This window comes from Oncorhynchus clarkii, chromosome 27 (assembly GCF_045791955.1).
Source record: "Oncorhynchus clarkii lewisi isolate Uvic-CL-2024 chromosome 27, UVic_Ocla_1.0, whole genome shotgun sequence".
Lineage (NCBI taxonomy): Eukaryota > Metazoa > Chordata > Actinopteri > Salmoniformes > Salmonidae > Oncorhynchus > Oncorhynchus clarkii.
The window spans coordinates 41,510,199-41,533,385 of record NC_092173.1 but is presented as its reverse complement, the minus strand read 5'-3'; the positions used below and the strand labels follow the sequence as shown (position 1 = coordinate 41,533,385).

Genomic DNA, 23,187 nt, shown 5'->3' with positions numbered 1-23,187 from the left:
GGACTGACTAGCTGTCCTGAGTCCTCCACTCAGCTCATCTACCTGTAGGACTGACTAGCTGTCCTGAGTCCTCCACTCAGCTCATCTCCCTGTACTGACTAGCTGTCCTGAGTCCTCCACTCAGCTCATCTCCCTGTACGACTGACTAGCTGTCCTGAGTCCTCCACTCAGCTCATCTCCCTGTACGACTGACTAGCTGTCCTGAGTCCTCCACTCAGCTCATCTCCCTGTAGGACTGACTAGCTGTCCTGAGTCCTCCACTCAGCTCATCTCCCTGTAGGACTGACTAGCTGTCCTGAGTCCTCCACTCAGCTCATCTCCCTGTAGGACTGACTAGCTGTCCTGAGTCCTCCACTCAGCTCATCTCCCTGTAGGACTGACTAGCTGTCCTGAGTCCTCCACTCAGCTCATCTCCCTGTAGGTCTGACTAGCTGTCCTGCGTCCTCCACTCAGCTCATCTCCCTGTACGGACTAGCTGTCCTGAGTCCTCCACTCAGCTCATCTCCCTGTACTGACTAGCTGTCCTGAGTCCTCCACTCAGCTCATCTCCCTGTAGGACTGACTAGCTGTCCTGAGTCCTCCACTCAGCTCATCTCCCTGTAGGACTGACTAGCTGTCCTGAGTCCTCCACTCAGCTCATCTCCCTGTAGGACTGACTAGCTGTCCTGAGTCCTCCACTCAGCTCATCTCCCTGTAGGACTGACTAGCTGTCCTGAGTCCTCCACTCAGCTCATCTCCCTGTAGGACTGACTAGCTGTCCTGAGTCCTCCACTCAGCTCATCTCCCTGTAGGACTGACTAGCTGTCCTGAGTCCTCCACTCAGCTCATCTCCCTGTACTGACTAGCTGTCCTGAGTCCTCCACTCAGCTCATCTCCCTGTAGGACTGACTAGCTGTCCTGAGTCCTCCACTCAGCTCATCTCCCTGTACTGACTAGCTGTCCTGAGTCCTCCACTCAGCTCATCTCCCTGTACGACTGACTAGCTGTCCTGAGTCCTCCACTCAGCTCATCTCCCTGTACGACTGACTAGCTGTCCTGAGTCCTCCACTCAGCTCATCTCCCTGTAGGACTGACTAGCTGTCCTGAGTCCTCCACTCAGCTCATCTCCCTGTAGGACTGACTAGCTGTCCTGAGTCCTCCACTCAGCTCATCTCCCTGTAGGACTGACTAGCTGTCCTGAGTCCTCCACTCAGCTCATCTCCCTGTAGGACTGACTAGCTGTCCTGAGTCCTCCACTCAGCTCATCTCCCTGTAGGACTGACTAGCTGTCCTGAGTCCTCCACTCAGCTCATCTCCCTGTAGGACTGACTAGCTGTCCTGAGTCCTCCACTCAGCTCATCTCCCTGTAGGACTGACTAGCTGTCCTGAGTCCTCCACTCAGCTCATCTCCCTGTAGGACTGACTAGCTGTCCTGAGTCCTCCACTCAGCTCATCTCCCTGTACTGACTAGCTGTCCTGAGTCCTCCACTCAGCTCATCTCCCTGTACTGACTAGCTGTCCTGAGTCCTCCACTCAGCTCATCTCCCTGTAGTGACTAGCTGTCCTGAGTCCTCCACTCAGCTCATCTCCCTGTAGACTGACTAGCTGTCCTGAGTCCTCCACTCAGCTCATCTCCCTGTAGGACTGACTAGCTGTCCTGAGTCCTCCACTCAGCTCATCTCCCTGTAGGACTGACTAGCTGTCCTGAGTCCTCCACTCAGCTCATCTCCCTGTAGGACTGACTAGCTGTCCTGAGTCCTCCACTCAGCTCATCTCCCTGTACTGACTAGCTGTCCTGAGTCCTCCACTCAGCTCATCTCCCTGTACGACTGACTAGCTGTCCTGAGTCCTCCACTCAGCTCATCTCCCTGTACGACTGACTAGCTGTCCTGAGTCCTCCACTCAGCTCATCTCCCTGTAGGACTGACTAGCTGTCCTGAGTCCTCCACTCAGCTCATCTCCCTGTAGGACTGACTAGCTGTCCTGAGTCCTCCACTCAGCTCATCTCCCTGTAGGACTGACTAGCTGTCCTGAGTCCTCCACTCAGCTCATCTCCCTGTAGGACTGACTAGCTGTCCTGAGTCCTCCACTCAGCTCATCTCCCTGTAGGACTGACTAGCTGTCCTGAGTCCTCCACTCAGCTCATCTCCCTGTACTGACTAGCTGTCCTGAGTCCTCCACTCAGCTCATCTCCCTGTACTGACTAGCTGTCCTGAGTCCTCCACTCAGCTCATCTCCCTGTAGGACTGACTAGCTGTCCTGAGTCCTCCACTCAGCTCATCTCCCTGTAGGACTGACTAGCTGTCCTGAGTCCTCCACTCAGCTCATCTCCCTGTAGGACTGACTAGCTGTCCTGAGTCCTCCACTCAGCTCATCTCCCTGTAGGACTGACTAGCTGTCCTGAGTCCTCCACTCAGCTCATCTCCCTGTACTGACTAGCTGTCCTGAGTCCTCCACTCAGCTCATCTCCCTGTAGGACTGACTAGCTGTCCTGAGTCCTCCACTCAGCTCATCTCCCTGTACTGACTAGCTGTCCTGAGTCCTCCACTCAGCTCATCTCCCTGTAGGACTGACTAGCTGTCCTGAGTCCTCCACTCAGCTCATCTCCCTGTACTGACTAGCTGTCCTGAGTCCTCCACTCAGCTCATCTCCCTGTACGACTGACTAGCTGTCCTGAGTCCTCCACTCAGCTCATCTCCCTGTACGACTGACTAGCTGTCCTGAGTCCTCCACTCAGCTCATCTCCCTGTAGGACTGACTAGCTGTCCTGAGTCCTCCACTCAGGTCATCTCCCTGTAGGACTGACTAGCTGTCCTGAGTCCTCCACTCAGCTCATCTCCATGTAGGACTGACTAGCTGTCCTGAGTCCTCCACTCAGCTCATCTCCCTGTAGGACTGACTAGCTGTCCTGAGTCCTCCACTCAGCTCATCTCCCTGTAGGACTGACTAGCTGTCCTGAGTCCTCCACTCAGCTCATCTCCCTGTACTGACTAGCTGTCCTGAGTCCTCCACTCAGCTCATCTCCCTGTAGGACTGACTAGCTGTCCTGAGTCCTCCACTCAGCTTATCTCCCTGTAGGACTGACTAGCTGTCCTGAGTCCTCCACTCAGCTAATCTCCCTGTAGGACTGACTAGCTGTCCTGAGTCCTCCACTCAGCTCATCTCCCTGTACTGACTAGCTGTCCTGAGTCCTCCACTCAGCTCATCTCCCTGTACTGACTAGCTGTCCTGAGTCCTCCACTCAGCTCATCTCCCTGTAGGACTGACTAGCTGTCCTGAGTCCTCCACTCAGCTCATCTCCCTGTAGGACTGACTAGCTGTCCTGAGTCCTCCACTCAGCTCATCTCCCTGTACTGACTAGCTGTCCTGAGTCCTCCACTCAGCTCATCTCCCTGTACTGACTAGCTGTCCTGAGTCCTCCACTCAGCTCATCTCCCTGTAGGACTGACTAGCTGTCCTGAGTCCTCCACTCAGCTCATCTCCCTGTAGGACTAGCTGCCCTGAGTCCTCCACTCAGCTCATCTCCCTGTAGGACTGACTAGCTGTCCTGAGTCCTCCACTCAGCTCATCTCCCTGTAGGACTGACTAGCTGTCCTGAGTCCTCCACTCAGCTCATCTCCCTGTACTGACTAGCTGTCCTGAGTCCTCCACTCAGCTCATCTCCCTGTACTGACTAGCTGTCCTGAGTCCTCCACTCAGCTCATCTCCCTGTAGGACTGACTAGCTGTCCTGAGTCCTCCACTCAGCTCATCTCCCTGTAGGACTGACTAGCTGTCCTGAGTCCTCCACTCAGCTCATCTCCCTGTACTGACTAGCTGTCCTGAGTCCTCCACTCAGCTCATCTCCCTGTACTGACTAGCTGTCCTGAGTCCTCCACTCAGCTCATCTCCCTGTAGGACTGACTAGCTGTCCTGAGTCCTCCACTCAGCTCATCTCCCTGTAGGACTAGCTGTCCTGAGTCCTCCACTCAGCTCATCTCCCTGTAGGACTGACTAGCTGTCCTGAGTCCTCCACTCAGCTCATCTCCCTGTAGGACTGACTAGCTGTCCTGAGTCCTCCACTCAGCTCATCTCCCTGTAGGACTGACTAGCTGTCCTGAGTCCTCCACTCACCTCATCTCCCTGTAGGACTGACTAGCTGTCCTGAGTCCTCCACTCAGCTCATCTCCCTGTAGGACTGACTAGCTGTCCTGAGTCCTCCACTCAGCTCATCTCCCTGTAGGACTGACTAGCTGTCCTGAGTCCTCCACTCAGCTCATCTACCTGTAGGACTGACTAGCTGTCCTGAGTCCTCCACTCAGCTCATCTCCCTGTACTGACTAGCTGTCCTGAGTCCTCCACTCAGCTCATCTCCCTGTACGACTGACTAGCTGTCCTGAGTCCTCCACTCAGCTCATCTCCCTGTACGACTGACTAGCTGTCCTGAGTCCTCCACTCAGCTCATCTCCCTGTAGGACTGACTAGCTGTCCTGAGTCCTCCACTCAGCTCATCTCCCTGTAGGACTGACTAGCTGTCCTGAGTCCTCCACTCAGCTCATCTCCCTGTAGGACTGACTAGCTGTCCTGAGTCCTCCACTCAGCTCATCTCCCTGTAGGACTGACTAGCTGTCCTGAGTCCTCCACTCAGCTCATCTCCCTGTACTGACTAGCTGTCCTGAGTCCTCCACTCAGCTCATCTCCCTGTAGGACTGACTAGCTGTCCTGAGTCCTCCACTCAGCTCATCTCCCTGTAGGACTGACTAGCTGTCCTGAGTCCTCCACTCACCTCATCTCCCTGTAGGACTGACTAGCTGTCCTGAGTCCTCCACTCAGCTCATCTCCCTGTAGGACTGACTAGCTGTCCTGAGTCCTCCACTCAGCTCATCTCCCTGTAGGACTGACTAGCTGTCCTGAGTCCTCCACTCAGCTCATCTACCTGTAGGACTGACTAGCTGTCCTGAGTCCTCCACTCAGCTCATCTCCCTGTACTGACTAGCTGTCCTGAGTCCTCCACTCAGCTCATCTCCCTGTACGACTGACTAGCTGTCCTGAGTCCTCCACTCAGCTCATCTCCCTGTACGACTGACTAGCTGTCCTGAGTCCTCCACTCAGCTCATCTCCCTGTAGGACTGACTAGCTGTCCTGAGTCCTCCACTCAGCTCATCTCCCTGTAGGACTGACTAGCTGTCCTGAGTCCTCCACTCAGCTCATCTCCCTGTAGGACTGACTAGCTGTCCTGAGTCCTCCACTCAGCTCATCTCCCTGTAGGACTGACTAGCTGTCCTGAGTCCTCCACTCAGCTCATCTCCCTGTAGGACTGACTAGCTGTCCTGAGTCCTCCACTCAGCTCATCTCCCTGTAGGACTGACTAGCTGTCCTGAGTCCTCCACTCAGCTCATCTCCCTGTACTGACTAGCTGTCCTGAGTCCTCCACTCAGCTCATCTCCCTGTAGGACTGACTAGCTGTCCTGAGTCCTCCACTCAGCTCATCTCCCTGTACGACTGACTAGCTGTCCTGAGTCCTCCACTCAGCTCATCTCCCTGTACTGACTAGCTGTCCTGAGTCCTCCACTCAGCTCATCTCCCTGTAGGACTGACTAGCTGTCCTGAGTCCTCCACTCAGCTCATCTCCCTGTAGGACTGACTAGCTGTCCTGAGTCCTCCACTCACCTCATCTCCCTGTACTGACTAGCTGTCCTGAGTCCTCCACTCAGCTCATCTCCCTGTAGGACTGACTATCTGTCCTGAGTCCTCCACTCAGCTCATCTCCCTGTAGGACTGACTAGCTGTCCTGAGTCCTCCACTCAGCTCATCTCCCTGTACTGACTAGCTGTCCTGAGTCCTCCACTCAGCTCATCTCCCTGTAGGACTGACTATCTGTCCTGAGTCCTCCACTCAGCTCATCTCCCTGTACTGACTAGCTGTCCTGAGTCCTCCACTCAGCTCATCTCCCTGTACTGACTAGCTGTCCTGAGTCCTCCACTCAGCTCATCTCCCTGTACTGACTAGCTGTCCTGAGTCCTCCACTCAGCTCATCTCCCTGTACGACTGACTAGCTGTCCTGAGTCCTCCACTCAGCTCATCTCCCTGTACGACTGACTAGCTGTCCTGAGTCCTCCACTCAGCTCATCTCCCTGTACGACTGACTAGCTGTCCTGAGTCCTCCACTCAGCTCATCTCCCTGTACGACTGACTAGCTGTCCTGAGTCCTCCACTCAGCTCATCTCCCTGTACGACTGACTAGCTGTCCTGAGTCCTCCACTCAGCTCATCTCCCTGTACGACTGACTAGCTGTCCTGAGTCCTCCACTCAGCTCATCTCCCTGTACGACTGACTAGCTGTCCTGAGTCCTCCACTCAGCTCATCTCCCTGTACGACTGACTAGCTGTCCTGAGTCCTCCACTCAGCTCATCTCCCTGTACGACTGACTAGCTGTCCTGAGTCCTCCACTCAGCTCATCTCCCTGTACGACTGACTAGCTGTCCTGAGTCCTCCACTCAGCTCATCTCCCTGTAGGACTGACTAGCTGTCCTGAGTCCTCCACTCAGCTCATCTCCCTGTAGGACTGACTAGCTGTCCTGAGTCCTCCACTCAGCTCATCTCCCTGTAGGACTGACTAGCTGTCCTGAGTCCTCCACTCAGCTCATCTCCCTGTAGGACTGACTAGCTGTCCTGAGTCCTCCACTCAGCTCATCTCCCTGTAGGACTGACTAGCTGTCCTGAGTCCTCCACTCAGCTCATCTCCCTGTAGGACTGACTAGCTGTCCTGAGTCCTCCACTCAGCTCATCTCCCTGTAGGACTGACTAGCTGTCCTGAGTCCTCCACTCAGCTCATCTCCCTGTAGGACTGACTAGCTGTCCTGAGTCCTCCACTCAGCTCATCTCCCTGTACTGACTAGCTGTCCTGAGTCCTCCACTCAGCTCATCTCCCTGTACTGACTAGCTGTCCTGAGTCCTCCACTCAGCTCATCTCCCTGTAGGACTGACTAGCTGTCCTGAGTCCTCCACTCAGCTCATCTCCCTGTACTGACTAGCTGTCCTGAGTCCTCCACTCAGCTCATCTCCCTGTAGGACTGACTCGCTGTCCTGAGTCCTCCACTCAGCTCATCTCCCTGTAGGACTGACTAGCTGTCCTGAGTCCTCCACTCAGCTCATCTCCCTGTAGGACTGACTAGCTGTCCTGAGTCCTCCACTCAGCTCATCTCCCTGTAGGACTAGCTGTCCTGAGTCCTCCACTCAGCTCATCTCCCTGTACGACTGACTAGCTGTCCTGAGTCCTCCACTCAGCTCATCTCCCTGTAGGACTGACTAGCTGTCCTGAGTCCTCCACTCAGCTCATCTCCCTGTAGGACTGACTAGCTGTCCTGAGTCCTCCACTCAGCTCATCTCCGGGGGAAGAATATAAAAAGGGATACTTCCTGTTCCTCTCGCCCCACTGAGATCACATCACATCCTTGGCAATAGTCAACAATACCGTGACTCCATTCAAAAACTGTACCTGAAAAACAGTTTGTAACTAATCTCATCTGACATGACTAGATTGATTAAAAGCACCATGGAGGAGACGTACCTACTTCTATAGGAAGTCAAATCTTCGTGGAGTTAAGGAGAACAGGAAGCATTTTGGTACTGGCCCTCTGTCTGTTCTGCCTATGCCTCCCTCGTCTTGTTATAAGACAGGGTGCTGCCTGAAGTGTACCGTATGACAAGAGTATTGTGTATTCTCTCCTCCCGTAGTCTGTCTGTCGGCCTGTCTGTCTGTCTGTCTGTCGGTCTGCTTGGAGATTGATGGTGTGCTGGTGGGGCCTGAAGTGTACCGTATGACAAGAGTATTGTGTATTCTCTCCTCCCGTAGTCTGTCTGTCGGCCTGTCTGTCTGTCTGTCTGTCGGTCTGCTTGGAGATTGATGGTGTGCTGGTGGGGCCTGAAGTGTACCGTATGACAAGAGTATTGTGTGTTCTCTCCTCCCGTAGTCTGTCTGTCTGTCTGTCTGTCTGTCTGTCTGCTGGGAGATTGATGGTGTGCTGGTGAGGCCTGAAGCAAAGGCAGAGCATCCGGACCAGACCGGGGCCAGGCAAGTGAGACTTCATGCCTCAGATACTAAGTCTCACAGACACCGTCGACTCCACAGAGCTTTGGCTTGTGAGAACCTGGACCCATAGCCACTTAGTATCACATCCGGCCGTGATTGGGAGTCCCATAGGATGGCGCACAATTGGCCCAGCGTCGTCCGGGTTAGGCCGTCATTGTAAATAAGAATTTGTTCTTAACGGACTTGCCTAGTTAAATTAAAAGGTTAAATAAATTATTTTGAAGTGTCTCAGAGTACGAGTGCTGATCTAGGATCTGTCCATACAATATTATTAGTATGATCTCTATCAGGCCAATGTTCTCTGTCCTGTTCTCCATCCTGATCACTGTTCTCCTTCCTGATCACTGTTCTCATTCCTGATCACTGTTCTCCTTCCTGATCACTGTTCTCCTTCCTGACTACAGTTCTCCTTCCTGATCACTGTTCTCCTTCCTGATCACTGTTCTCCTTCCTGATCACTGTTCTCCTTCCTGATCACTGTTCTCCTTCCTGATCACTGTTCTCCTTCCTGACTACAGTTCTCCTTCCTGATCACTGTTCTCCTTCCTGATCACTGTTCTCCGCCCTGACCACTATTCTCCATCCTGACTACTGTTCTCCATCCTGATCACAGTTCTCCGTCCTGATCCTACTCTAAGAGGCATTGTGGATACGGGCCCTGATTAGACAGCTGTAGTGAAGCAGTCACTGTTGAGCCGTGGACTTGTACGTCTCTTCAGGGAACAGTGTCTTTGTGGCCATTGGGCACCTGGATCACAACATCAAGTGGTCTCTTTTCCCACCTCAGTGACTGAATCAGTTTACAGAAACTCTCTCTATGTAATAACATTATTAATTCATGTAAAAATCATAAAATGACCAAACCCGTTCACAGGAATGGATAACAGTAGAGTTTCCTCCAGTCTCCACAGATTTGGGAAAATCCACATTTTGTTTTTATACCCCAACTTTGTGGAACATTCTGGAGAGTTCACTGCAGTTAGATGTGCCGGTGCCACTCAGGAAGTTTAAATTATTGATCGAGGACCTCTATGTAGTTGAATGTGATTGTTTTAAAATGTGTATTTTCTATTGTTTTTACTGTGCTGAATGTGATTGTTTTAAAAAATTACTTGTAGTATGTTTTAATATTCAGTTTTTTATTGTCATGTGTACAGGGCTCTCTTATAAAACAGATTAGAATCTCAATGTGACTCCCTGTTTAAATAAAGGTTCAATAAATCAAATCCTCATACTGTGTCTCTCCCCGTAAAGCCATGTGTTCCTGAGTGTGTTTCCCCTGAGTCTGCTGCTTAACAAGCTGCCTGATTTGAGATCCCTCTATCCCCCTCCCTCCCTCCCCCCAGCTCTACCCCCTTCTCCCTCCCCATCCATCTCACTCCCTCCCCCTCCAGCTCTCCCGCCATCCCTCTCACTACAGCTCATCCCCTCCTTCCCTCCCTCGTATCCTTGGGCCCCCTGGTATGAAGGGAGAGCAGAGAGATTTAAACAGCTTCAGTCTTATTTTCTCACTTTAAGGTCAGAACCAGTGATCTGTGAAGCCCACATACAAATATGACAAATATGACAGTGTGTGTGTGTGTGTGTGTGTTTTTGTGTGTGTTTTTTTGTCCACGTCCATATACTGTAACTCTACCTTGGGTGGCACATAGAACTCCAACAGGAACTTGTCACCCCCTTCGTCCCTCCTGGTCTTCCTCAGCAGCAACCTACACTTCTGCCACTGAGGCACCCCTATACAGTTAGTATCATCAGCTACCATGTAACGCAGAGCACCCTCTCTCTGGATCTCCAGCAGCTCAGCCTTGTGCCCCTGAGACCCCCTGGGAAGACGCAGTCTCTGGGACCATCTGTCCCCACCTGGCTCCCCTCCTCCGTTGACCCGTCTGACCCCTCCGGACCCCACTACAGGGTCTGGTTCAGGGGAGGCGTGGCGGTGCCAGATCTCCTTCACCCCGTCCACCACACACAGACTCATGTTCCTCAGAGAGAATCCCTTCTTGAAGCGGGCCTTGGGGTGTCCCACTGACACGTCCTCTGAGCTGCGTGACTGGCCCAGAGCAGAGGGCTTGTGGGCAGGCTGAGGGGTGCGGGAGGTGGCCATAGAGGAGGAACTGCCTATCCCTTCTAGTCCTAAACCTCCACTGTCCATACTGTCCAGGGACTCGCTGGAGGCACCGGCGTCCTTGCGCCGCTGATAGAGGTCGTTGTGTCCGTAGGGCAAAGGGCAGCCCTGGATCCCCAGGAAGGGAACGATGCTGTATTTGGGGGGAGCGTTGGAGCCGTCGTCCCCTGGCAAGAGCGAGGCCTGGTGGTCCCTGGCCTGGGTGACAGCAGCAGAAAAACACTCCAGGAAGTGTCTGGCGAAGTGCTGCGAGAAGCTGCCGTCGGCGCCCAGGGCGTCGTAGCACGGGTTCTCCGTCAAGAAGCGGCGGAACTTGTGGGCAAAGTCGGAGGCGGAGGCACGGGCATGGAGCTCGCAGAACTCTCGCCAGTCGGGCAGCGGGCATGAGGAGAACTCCGGGCTGCCGGGCACTGCCGCACTGTTCATCACTGGGCCATGCCAACCCACCTGGGAGAGGCTGAGAGAGATGACAGAAGGAAAGGAAGAGGGAGAGAGAGAGAGGTGTGAGGTGAGAGAGAGAGAGAGAGGTGTGAGGTGTGAGGTGTGAGAGAGAGCGAGGTGAGAGAGCGCGTTCCAACATACCGTGTGTCTGTCACCAATAGCAGGGAAAGACACATTACAGTGAGAATGTGTGCAGCCTAGCATATACAAATGACAGCGCCAACAGTCCCTGCCATGTGAAAATGAATGTGGGAATGAAACAGACTGCTGAGGCTGGGAGATCGTGAGCGTGTCATTTCCCTAAATAGAGGCGACAGGCCACAGCCCTTCTCTCTCTGTGGAAGAACGATTTCCCCACACAGCCCTGCTACACCGACACACATCAATCACAAGGCTCATATACCAGCTGACATCATATGTTGTTAAGAGGTTATTGACATGGACGTGACTAGAGCCAGATGGAATCTGCAGGAAATCATTTCCTTTTAATAGTTTTTATCCGGCTGTGTTCATCTAATAAAAATAAAAAATCTGTATCCTTGTTTTGTACCAGTGTTTGATTTGGAATTCTACAGATAGCATGACTAAAGCGCAGATACAATATAATTAAATACAATCTAAATACAAGAGAAACTTAATATATGAACTGTTTGTCAGCTAGAAATCTAAATGTCTAAACGCAAACTGATGAGTTCTCCCTCCCTCTCTTCCCTTTGTCTAGAGGCAGCCTGCATTAGTTGTTATCCCTGTAAATTAATGTGACAGAGACCGCCTGGTTCCTCCTCTCCTACTGGAGATACTCATCCCTCTCATATCTCACCCCCCCCCATCTCTCACTCTCATCCCTCTCACCCCCCATCTATCTCATCCATCTCACCCCCCCATCTCTCTCCCTCTCATCCATCTCACCCCCACCCCCCCATCTCTCTCCCTCTCACCCCCCCCATCTCTCTCACTCTCATCCCTCACCCCCCATCTCTCACCCCCCCATCTCTCTCCCTCTCACCCCCCATCTCTCTCTCTCATCCCTCACCCCCCCATCTCTCACCCACCCCCATCTCTCTTCCCCCCTCCCCCATCTCTCTCACCCCCCCCGCCCCATCTCTCTCTCTCATCCCTCACCCCCCCCCCCATCTCTCCCACCCCCATCCCTCACCCCCCCCCTCCCCCATCTCTCCCACCCCCATCTCTCACCCCCCCCTCCCCCATCTCTCTCTGCCTCTCATCCCTCACCCCCCCCATCTCTCCCACCCCCATCTCTCACCCCCCCCTCCCCCATCTCTCTCTGCCTCTCTGGATGTATGACTCAACCATATCCCTTCACTCCCTGCATCGCCAGGCCCAGGCTGTGCCAAACCACATCAGATCACACACAAACACTCTCTCTCGCTCGCTCCCCCCCCCCCCGTTCTCTCCACTCTGAAGCCCTGCAGTAAAGAACCAACTGAGCTGGATTAAAATCAGGTCACATGAAGGACCCTGACTGAGCCCAGGGAAGGATAAGGAGAAACCCCACAGTACATAGAGCTGAGAGAGAAACCCCCCAGTACATACAGCTGAGAGAGAAACCCCCCAGTACATACAGCTGAGAGAGAAACCCCCCAGTACATACAGCTGAGGGAGAAACCCCCCAGTACATACAGCTGAGGGAGAAACCCCCCAGTACATACAGCTGAGGGAGAAACCCCCCAGTACATACAGCTGAGGGAGAAACCCCCCAGTACATACAGCTGAGAGAGAAACCCCCCGGTACATACAGCTGAGGGAGAAACCCCTAAGTACATACAGCTGAGGGAGAAACCCCCCAGTACATAGAGCTGAGAGAGAAACCCCCCAGTACATACAGCTGAGGGAGAAACCCCACAGTACATACAGCTGAGGGAGGGAGCTTCCATCTACCACCTTCTTTCAACATGTAAATACTTGTTTGTGATGCACCGAGATAAAAGTACATCTAGAGTTTGTGGAGGGAAGGGTAAGATAGGGGGAGGAAGGAGGAGAGGATAGGAGGGAGGAAGGAGGGAACAAAGGATAGGGGGAGGAAGGAGGAGAGGATAGGAGGGAGAAAGGAGGGAACAGAGGATAGGGGGAGGAAGGAGGAGAGGATAGGAGGGAACAAAGGATAGGGGGAGGAAGGAGGAGAGGATAGGAGGGAGGAAGGAGGGAACAAAGGATAGGGGGGGGAGGAGGAGAGGATAGGAGGGAGGAAGGAGGGAACAAAGGATAGGGGAGGAAGGAGAGGAAGGAGAGGAAGGAGGAGAAAATCAGAAGTGTTCAAAATCCTCATGTTAAGTGAAATCCCTCGCCTCTCTCAACTCTGGATCCTGTCCCAGAGGAAATACAGCAGGAATGATCGGCATCAATGTCTCCAGTCTTCCCTCAGATGAATCCCAGCCAGAAATCAGCACAATGTAATTGAAGAATCCATAGTCTCGAACCACTTCTGGGAAAATTGGACAACACTAAACAAACAGAGTTATTTATCCAAAATGGAGTTGTACGGGTAAACCACTTCTTCAATCTTTTTGGCCCTAAAACAAAGAACAAACAGCAAAAACATATACATGATCAAATACAAATCTTAGTTGTTATTAAAAGACTACCAGAACCCACTGGATTCTCCAATTACATTGACTGAACAAAATACAAAACCTTCAACCCAAAAAGGCCTGTGGTGTTGATGGTATCCTCAATGAAATGATAAAATATACAGACCACAAATTCCAATTGGCTATACTAAAACTCTTTAACATCATCCTTAGCTCTGGCATCTTCCCCAATATTTGGAACCAAGGACTGATCACCCCAATCCACAAAAGTGGAGACAAATTTGACCCCAATAACTACCGTGGAATATGCGTCAACAGTAACCTTGGGAAAATCCTCTGCATTTTCATTAACAGCAGACTTGTACATTTCCTCAATGAAAACAATGTACTGAGCAAATGTCAAATTGGCTTTTTACCAAATTACCGTACGACAGAATTTTTAAAGGGTCTGCTATGCAAATTGATGGAAAGTGGTGTTGGGGGAAAAACATACGACATTATAGTATGCTAGGCTCAGCGACCAGGAGATAGTATGCTAGGCTCAGCGACCAGGAGATAGTATGCTAGGCTCAGCAACCAGGAGATAGTATGCTAGGCTCAGCGACCAGGAGATAGTTGGCTAGGCTCAGCGACCAGGGGATAGTATGCTAGGCTCAGCGACCAGGAGATAGTATGCTAGGCTCAGCGACCAGTAGCTAGTCTTCTGTTCCCACATGCTTCAAGAGGGCCACCATTGTTCCTGTTCCCAATAAAGCTAAGGTAACTGAGCGAAACGACTACCGCCCCGTAGCACTCACTTCTGTCATCATGAAGTGCTTTGAGAGACGAGTCAAGGACCATATCACCTCCATCCTACCTGACACCCTAGACCCACTCCAATTTGCTTACCGCCCCAATAGGTTCACATGACGCAATCGCAACCACACTGCACACGGCCCTAACCCATCTGGACAAGAGGAATACCTATGTGAGAATGCTGAGACCCTGGGTCTCGACCCCGCCCTGTGCAACTGGTTACTGGACTTCCTGACGGGCCGCCCCCAGGTGGTGAGGGTAGGTAACAACATCTCCACCCCGCTGTTCCTCAACACTGGGGCCCCACAAGGGTGCGTTCTGAGCCCTCTCCTGTACTCCCTGTTCACCCACAACTGAGTGGCCATGCACGCCTCCAACTCAATCATCAAGTTTGCGGACGACACTACAGTGGTAGGCTTGATTACCAACAACAACGAGACGGCCTACAGGGAGGAGGTGAGGGCCCTCGGAGTGTGGTGTCAGGAAATAACCTCACACTCAATGTCAACAAAACAAAGGAGATGATCGTGGACTTCAGGAAACAGCAGAGGGAGCACCCCCCTATCCACATCGATGGTACAGTGGTGGAAAAGGTGGAAAGTGTTAAGTTCCTCGGCGTACACATCACAGACAAACTGAATTGGTCCACCCACACAGACAGTGTGGTGAAGAAGGCGCAGCAGGTCCTCTTCAACCTCAGGAGGCTGAAGAAATTCGGCTCGTCACCAAAAGCACTCACAAACTTCTACAGATGCACAATCCAGAGCATCCTGTCGGGCTGTATCACCGCCTGGTACGGCAACTGCTCCGCCCACAACCGTAAGGCTCTCCAGAGGGTAGTGAGGTCTGCACAACGCATCACCGGGGGCAAACTACCTGCCCTCCAGGGCACCTACACCACCAGATGTCACAGGAAGGCCATAAAGATCATCAAGGACAACAACCACCCGAGCCACTGCCTGTTCACCCCGCTATCATCCAGAAGGCGAGGTCAGTACAGGTGCATCAAAGCAGGGACCGAGAGACTAAAAAACAGCTTCTATCTCAAGGCCATCAGACTGTTAAACAGCCACCACTAACATTGAGTGGCTGCTGCCAACATACTGACTCAACTCCAGCCACTTTAATAAGGGAATTGATGGAAAAATGTATCACTAGCCACTTTAAACAATGCCACTTAATGTTTACATACCCTACATTACTCATCTCATATGTATATACTGTACTCTATACCATCTACTGCATCTTGCCTATGCCGTTCTGTACCATCACTCATTCATATATCTTCATGTACATATTCTTTATCCCTTTACACTTGTGTGTATAAGGTAGTAGTTGTGGAATTGTTAGGTTAGATTACTCGTTGGTTATTACTGCATTGTCGGAACTAGAAGCACAAGCATTTCGCTACACTCACATTAACATCTGCTAACCATGTGTATGTGACAGATAAATTGTGATTTGATTTGAGTTAGTACTACAGGATGCAAATTTCTGTTTGAAAAGGCTAGCCTTAGCTTTCCTACCTGCCTGTATATATTTGTTCCTAACTTCCCTGAAAAGTTGCATATCACGGGGGCTATTCGATGCGAATGCAGAACACCACAGGATGTTTTTGTGCTGCTCAAGGGCAGCCAGGTCTGGAGTGAACCAAGGGCTATATCTATTCCTAGTTCTACATTTTTTGAATGGGGCATTAAGACGGTGAGGAAAGCACTTTTAAAGAATAGCCAGGCATCCTCTACTGACAGGATGAGGTCAATGTCATTCCAGGATACCCCGGCCAGGTCAATTAGAAAGGCCTGCTCGCAGAAGTGTTTTAGGGAGCGTATGACAGTGATGAGGGGTGGTCGTTTGGTCGCAGATCCATTACGGATGCAGGCAATGATCGCTGAGATCTTGATTGAAAACAGCAGAGGTGTATTTGGAGGGCGAGTTAGTTAGGATGACATCTATGAGGGTGCACGTGTTTACAGATTTGGGGTTGTACCTGGTAGGTTCATTGATAATTTGTGTGAGATTGAGGGCATCAAGCTTAGATTGTAGAATAGCCGGGGTGTTAAGCATGTCCCAGTTTAGGTAAACTAGTAGCACGATCTCAAAAGATAGATGGGGGGCAAACAATTCACATATGGTATCGAGGGCACAGCTGGGAGCAGAGGGAGGTCTATAGCAAGCGGCAACAGTGAGAGACTTGTTTCTGGAAAGGTGCATTTTTAGAAGTAGAAGCTTGAATTGTTTGGGTACAGTCTTGCCCTTGGCAGTTCTATCTTGGCGGAAAATTTTATAGTTAGCCATGGAGATTTCAGGGGTTTTGGTGGTTTTCCTAAGCCAGGATTCAGACACGGCTAAGACAAATGGGTTGGCAGAGTGTGCTAAAGCAGGGAGTACAACAAACTTAGGGAATAGGCTTCTAATGTTAACATTCATGAATCCAACCAAGGCTTACGGTTACAGAAGTCAACAAATGAGAGCACCTGGGGAGTGGAGCTAGGCACTCCAGGACCTGGATTAACCTCTACATCACCAGAGGAACAGAGGAGAAGTAGGATAAGGGTACGGCTAAATGCTATACGAACTGGCCGTCTGGCAGGTTTCTGGGCACGATAGCATAGATACATAGTATACAGACAAAGGACTCACTGTAGGATGTGAGTACCTAGGCATTGAGTAATGATGAGAGAGATATAGTCTCTAGAGACGTTTAAACCAGGTGATGTCATCGCATATGTAGAAGGTGGAACAACATGGTTGGTTTTTTATTTTACCTTTATTTAACTAGGCAAGTCAGTTAAGAACAAATTCTTATTTTGAATGGCGGCCTGGGAACAGTGCTGCCTGTTTGTGGGCAGAACGACAGCTCGGGGGTTTGAACTTGCAACCTTCCGGTTACTAGTCCAACGCTCTAACCACTAGGCTACCCTGCCGCCCCAAGGCATATTGTGCAGGGCTACAGTGAAATAAGACAGTAATCACTAACCAGGACAGTAATGGACCAGGCATATTGATATTAGAGAGAGGCATGCGTAGCCAAGTGAACATATGGGTCCAGTGAGTGGTTGGGCTGACTGGGGGACACAGCGATTCAGACAGTTAGCAGGCCGATGCTAACAAGCTAACAGTTAGTAGGCTGGGGCTAAACAAGCTAGCAGTTAGCAGACCGGGGCAGGCAAGCAAGCAGTTAGCAGACTGGGGCTAGCAAGTTAGCCTTTGGGGGACATCGCGATGAGGGTAAGTCTGTTTTTGCCTCTTCGTGCGGTGACGTCGATAGACCAGCCGTGGAATTAGTAGGGTTCCAGGTAGCTCTAGGTAGCTAGCTGGCATAATATACAAAAGTGTGCTAACATAATTGTAATAGGGGTTTTCTAATGATCAATTAGCCTTTTAAAATGGTAAACTTGGATTAGCTAACACAACGTGCCATTGGAACACAGGAGTGATGGTTGCTGATAACGGGCCTCTCTACGCCTATGTAGATATTCCATGTAAAAAAAGAAGCCATTTCCAGCTACAATAGTCATTTAAAACATTAACAATGTCTACACTGTATTTCTGATCAATTTGATGTTATTTTAAATCCACAAAAAAATAAGCTTTTCTTTCAAAAACAAGGACATTTCTAAGTGACCCCAAACTTTTGAACGGTAGTATATATATGTTCATCAGATGGTTTTAGTACCCTAGCAGTAACTGTGTGTGTGTGTGTGTGTGTATCAGATGGTTTTAGTACCATAGCAGTAACTGTGTGTGTGTGTGTGTGTGTGTGTATCAGATGGTTTTAGTACCATAGCAGTAACTGAGTGTGTGTGTGTGTGTGTGTGTGTTGGTTTCAGTACCGTTAACAGTAACTGTGTGTGTGTGTGTGTGTGTGTGTGTGTGTGTGTGTATCAGATGGTTTCAGTACCGTTAACAGTAACTGTCCCAGGGGATATGGACAGGAAAGGGACATTACTTGGAGCAGAGGCACAGAGGCAACTCCCGCCTGCTAAAACACATTGACCAGGAGACATGAGCAGGGCGATCGGATCCAGTCCTCCAAGGAGATGTTCTGTTCAGTACATCACGTTGATTAATACAACAACACTATTACAGCTGCACTCACACAGTCACACAGTGCTCTGAGGACTTCCCTGCCAGCTCAGCAGGGCTGTGGGTTGGGGACTCTCTCCCTCCAATTGGTTGAAATGGACTGCTGGTGATGGCGTTCTCCCACCCGAGGGACTCTGGGCCCTGTCATGCTTTCTAAGATTATCCTGGCCAGGACAAGTCATGTGTTCTCTTTACTACAGTAAACACATACACAGGAAGTCACTGCTGGGAAGAGCAGGAAATTGCACAGGCCAAATTCACAACCAGACACATAAGATAAAATGATAGGCAGACACAGAACACACACAGGCCTACAAGGGTAGAATGTAGTGTAAACACAGGGCCACAGCCACACAGAAGTCTATCCAGAAGTCATCTGTTTCCTCTGGGAATTATATCTCAAATTAACAAGATTTGTTCCTTTGGGATCCATAAGAGCAGATCAGACAGTGGAGGGTAGTCTAGTGTGACAATACTGGGACTGACTTACTCACCAAAGGAAGCCTGGCATCAGAGGCCAGAGAAACCAATGGCAGCCTAAATGCATAGCAGAATAAAGGATGCCAGAGAGGGGGAGCAGCAGACATTCAGAATAAAGGATGCCAGAGAGACGGAGCAGCAGACATTCAGAATAAAGGATGCCAGACATTCAGAAGAAATGATGCCAGAGAGACGGAGCAGCAGACATTCAGAATAAAGGATGCCAGAGAGAGGGAGCAGCAGACATTCAGAATAAAGGATGCCAGAGAGAGGGAGCAGCAGACATTCAGAAGAAAGGATGACAGCCCATAGATTAGACCTCATGAGGTAAGGGGTCAGAGGTCAACGTTATAGAACCCTCCCATACCACACACTATGAACTTTGACCTGACCTCTTTCTTCCCTCATGAGGTCATATCAGCCCTGCTGGCTGCTTCCTGACTCTCAACCAACTATCACAGAGAGGAATGTTCTCTTCTCCAGGTAGAAGTGGGACGTAGCCTAGCAACAGATCTAGAATCAGTTTTGCTCCCCCCTTCACAGATACAGCCTCTCCTATACAGACTGGTGCTTTCACAGATACAGCCTCTCCTATACAGACTGGTGCTTTCACAGATACAGCCTCTCCTATACAGACGGGTTCCTTCACAGATACAGCCTCTCCTATACAGACAGGTGCCTTCACAGATACAACCTCTCCTATACAGACGGGTGCCTTCACAGATACAGCCTCTCCTATACAGACGGGTGCCTTCACAGATACAGCCTCTCCTATACAGATGGGTGCCTTCACAGATACAGCTTCTCCTATACAGAAGGGTGCCTTCACAGATACAGCCTCTCCTATACAGACGGGTGCCTTCACAGATACAGCCTCTCCTATACAGACAGGTGCCTTCACAGATACAGCCTCTCCTATACAGACGGGTGCCTTCACAGATACAGCCTCTCCTATACAGACGGGTGCCTTCACAGATACAGCCTCTCCTATACAGATGGGTGCCTTCACAGATACAGCTTCTCCTATACAGAAGGGTGCCTTCACAGATACAGCCTCTCCTATACAGACGGGTGCCTTCACAGATACAGCCTCTCCTATACAGACTGATAGCGCCAGACTGGGCTGACATGATGACAGCAGTCAGGGCAGGCATAACTTACTGCCCTATGGCCATACTATTTACAAGCATAATGTACTCAGAGTACACACAAGCATGAAAACAATGCCTGAGGTGTGCTGTATCACAGAAATACTACCGACAGGAATCTATCGCTGTGTTCTGATTCTGGATGTGCCTACTGTTGGTCTACAGGCGCCTCCAGTGCTGTAAAAGAAACAAGGAGGTACTTATAAACAACCCACACGCCACTGTGCATGTTAAACACACTAATTAGCGTGAGAGCAGACCGGAGACAAACAGAGCGAATGTAAATATTGAGTGAGCAGCGTTCCTCCATTATGACCAAAGGTGATAAAGGATAGAGCGCGTGAGACGCTCATTCCGCGACTCGTTGCTTCTTCCGGTTTCTCTCACTCACTAAATTAATTTCACAGATGATCAAAACACCCTGAAATTCAAGATGTGGGAGTTTTCTTTTCATCTTGAAACTATAAAATATGACCGGTGCATACATATGCTGTAATCAGAGAATTAATTCTGTGAACAAATAGGTTACTGGATCATGTTTTTTAGTAGACTGGTAACAAAACCAATCAGTAGTAAACATTGCCTAGATTAGCCTACATGTTGCACTGCAATGATCATTTATTAAGTGGCATGATTGTTGTCTGATCTTCACTGTAGCCTCTGTTTGATCATAGTCTATCGAATGAAACAGTCCGCAATAACAACATTATGCCTATAAGAGCCATTACCAATTAGATAGAACTGTAAAATATATATCACTAGCCTATGCCTTTTAATAATCAATGGGAAAAATCAATATGCATGCTGTGGTACCATGTGCGCGCGGACGCGGTGCTCATGAATGAGAAATAACCGGCTATTGAACGGCTGAGCACCGAGTCTGCGACTGAAAAGACGGGTCCCGAAATCCGCGTCAATGAAGGACTGTTAACAGAGTAGACTTTATAGGCAAAGCCAGGACACAGACTCTGAGATTGGCAATGACTGCTGGAGACATGTTATTGTGGTCTTTGTTAATGTCCCCTCGAGAGACCTACCCCTAGATCCGCTAAATGGATTAGGGGAAAAGTCCCTTACCGCATAGTCCCAATCCCGAGTAGCTTTGTCTTGAGGCCTCTCGGAGGAAGCCCATCAATCATTGAGGTGTAATAAGAACGGCATCAATCGAGTCTGTTATAGCCTAGGCTACCAGTGTGTCGCTACAATGTTTTTAAATGGATGCGTTTCAGCACCCGGAGCGTTGTCGGGGCGAATAGACAGACGGCTATCCTTCAGCACCTGGAGCGAACACAGTGAGGGCTGAGACAAACTGCCGAGCCGAGAATTGCTACCCTCCTCACTAAAGCACGACGCAAACATTTTCATAGCCTATAAATAAAATGATATGTGGAACGTAGCCTAAGCTACAGGTTGGCGACCATAAAGGCAAATAGTAAGCTAGAATGCGCGCTATAGCGCCCGGCAACATCCAAGCAGGTCGGAAGCCACAAAATGGATAACATGAACGCAGCAGCGCTCACCTCGATGTCCGACTCACTGCACGGCGCTACGATCCCCGCTGATGTCGGGGAGCCAATCCTTGCACTGTTGGTTGTTGTTATTTTGTTGTCCAATCAAAGCCAATACTATGCATTACTTCTCTTCATATCGGAGATTAGGAGGCTACCGCGGCAACGTTACGTTTTCTCCATATCCGCTCGACGCACACTACACTTTAGGATCCACCGTCTCTCAGCCCAGGGATGGCTGTGTGTGCGTGTGTTGATCTCTCTCTCTGATCTATTTAACAGTCCTCGCAGTCTGCCCTTAAAGGGGCCGAGCGCGATTCCTGCTTTCTCTAGATCGGTTCACATGCCCAAGGTAGAAACGTTGCGTGTTTCTTTGTGAGCTTGATGGAAGTCTATTATGTGTAATCCCACCAGGCTCCCTCTTCCCCCCCCCCCCAACACGTTTGTTTTACTGTCCCCGTGGGGACAAAACAATTGATTCTCATTCAAAATCCTATCTTCCCTAACCTCTAACCTTAAAAGGCATGTTTCCCTATCCAAAACTGCTCGGAACAGTCTGTGTATATATTATGACGAAATGTTGTGAAGTTTTAGTTCGTTTTGGTCAGTGGTGTAAAGTATTTAAGTAAAAATACTACTTAAGTTGTTTTTGGGGGTATCTGTACTTTACTATTTATATTTTTGACAACTTTTACTTGACGACATTCCTAAAGAAAATGATGTACATTTTACTCCTTACATTTTCCCTGACACCCAAAACTACTCGTTACATTTTGAACACTTAACAGGAGAGAGAACTGGTCTAATTCACACACTTATCAAGAGAACATCCCTGGTCATCCCTACTGCCTCTGATCTGACTGACTCACTAAACAGAGAACATTCCTGGTCATCCCTACTGCCTCTGATCTGGAGGACTCACTAAACAGAGGACATCCCTGGTCATCCCTACTGCCTCTGATCTGGAGGACTCACTAAACAGAGAACATCCCTGGTCATCCCTACTGCCTCTGATCTGACTGTCTCACTAAACAGAGAACATCCCTGGTCATCCCTACTGCCTCTGATCTGACTGTCTCACTAAACAGAGAACATCCCTGGTCATCCCTACTGCCTCTGATCTGACTGTCTCACTAAACAGAGAACATCCCTGGTCATCCCTACTGCCTCTGATCTGACTGACTCACTAAACAGAGAACATCCCTGGTCATCCCTACTGCCTCTGATCTGACTGTCTCACTAAACAGAGAACATCCCTGGTCATCCCTACTGCCTCTGATCTGACTGTCTCACTAAGCAGAGAACATCCCTGGTCATCCCTGCTGCCTCTGATCTGACTGTCTCACTAAACAGAGAACATCCCTGGTCATCCCTACTGCCTCTGATCTGGTGGACTCACTAAACAGAGAACATCCCTGGTCATCCCTACTGCCTCTGATCTGACTGTCTCACTAAACAGAGAACATCCCTGGTCATCCCTACTGCCTCTGATCTGGAGGACTCACTAAACAGAGAACATCCCTGGTCATCCCTACTGCCTCTGATCTGACTGTCTCACTAAACAGAGAACATCCCTGGTCATCCCTACTGCCTCTGATCTGACTGTCTCACTAAGCAGAGAACATCCCTGGTCATCCCTGCTGCCTCTGATCTGACTGTCTCACTAAACAGAGAACATCCCTGGTCATCCCTACTGCCTCTGATCTGGTGGACTCACTAAACAGAGAACATCCCTGGTCATCCCTGCTGCCTCTGATCTGACTGTCTCACTAAACAGAGAACATGCCTGGTCATCCCTACTGCCTCTGATCTGGAGGACTCACTAAACAGAGAACATCCCTGGTCATCCGTACTGCCTCTGATCTGACTCACTAAACACACATACTGTATTTGTAAATGATGGCTAGGGGTTGGAGTGGGCCGCTGGCTTTCCGTACATTTAAAAAACAGGAAAATGGTGCTGTGTTTAACATCAGGAATCTGAAATGATTTGTACTTTTACT

At 50.2% G+C, this 23,187-nt stretch overlaps 1 protein-coding gene across 2 annotated transcripts in view; it reads right to left on the bottom strand.

Annotated features, from left to right (window-relative positions):
• The window catches only part of LOC139385935 (SH2B adapter protein 2-like), a 35,715-nt gene extending 14,388 nt beyond the window's left edge, over positions 1-21,327 (bottom strand). For both annotated transcript variants that reach the window (XM_071131238.1, XM_071131237.1), the window contains exons 1-2: positions 21,197-21,327; positions 9,686-10,631 (exon numbers count right to left, since the gene is read on the bottom strand). In XM_071131238.1, coding sequence (XP_070987339.1) covers positions 9,686-10,600 — 915 coding nt within the window. In that variant the 5' untranslated portion in view covers positions 10,601-10,631; positions 21,197-21,327. The remainder of the gene's footprint in view (positions 1-9,685; positions 10,632-21,196) is intronic.
• Positions 21,328-23,187: the final 1,860 nt, after the last annotated feature.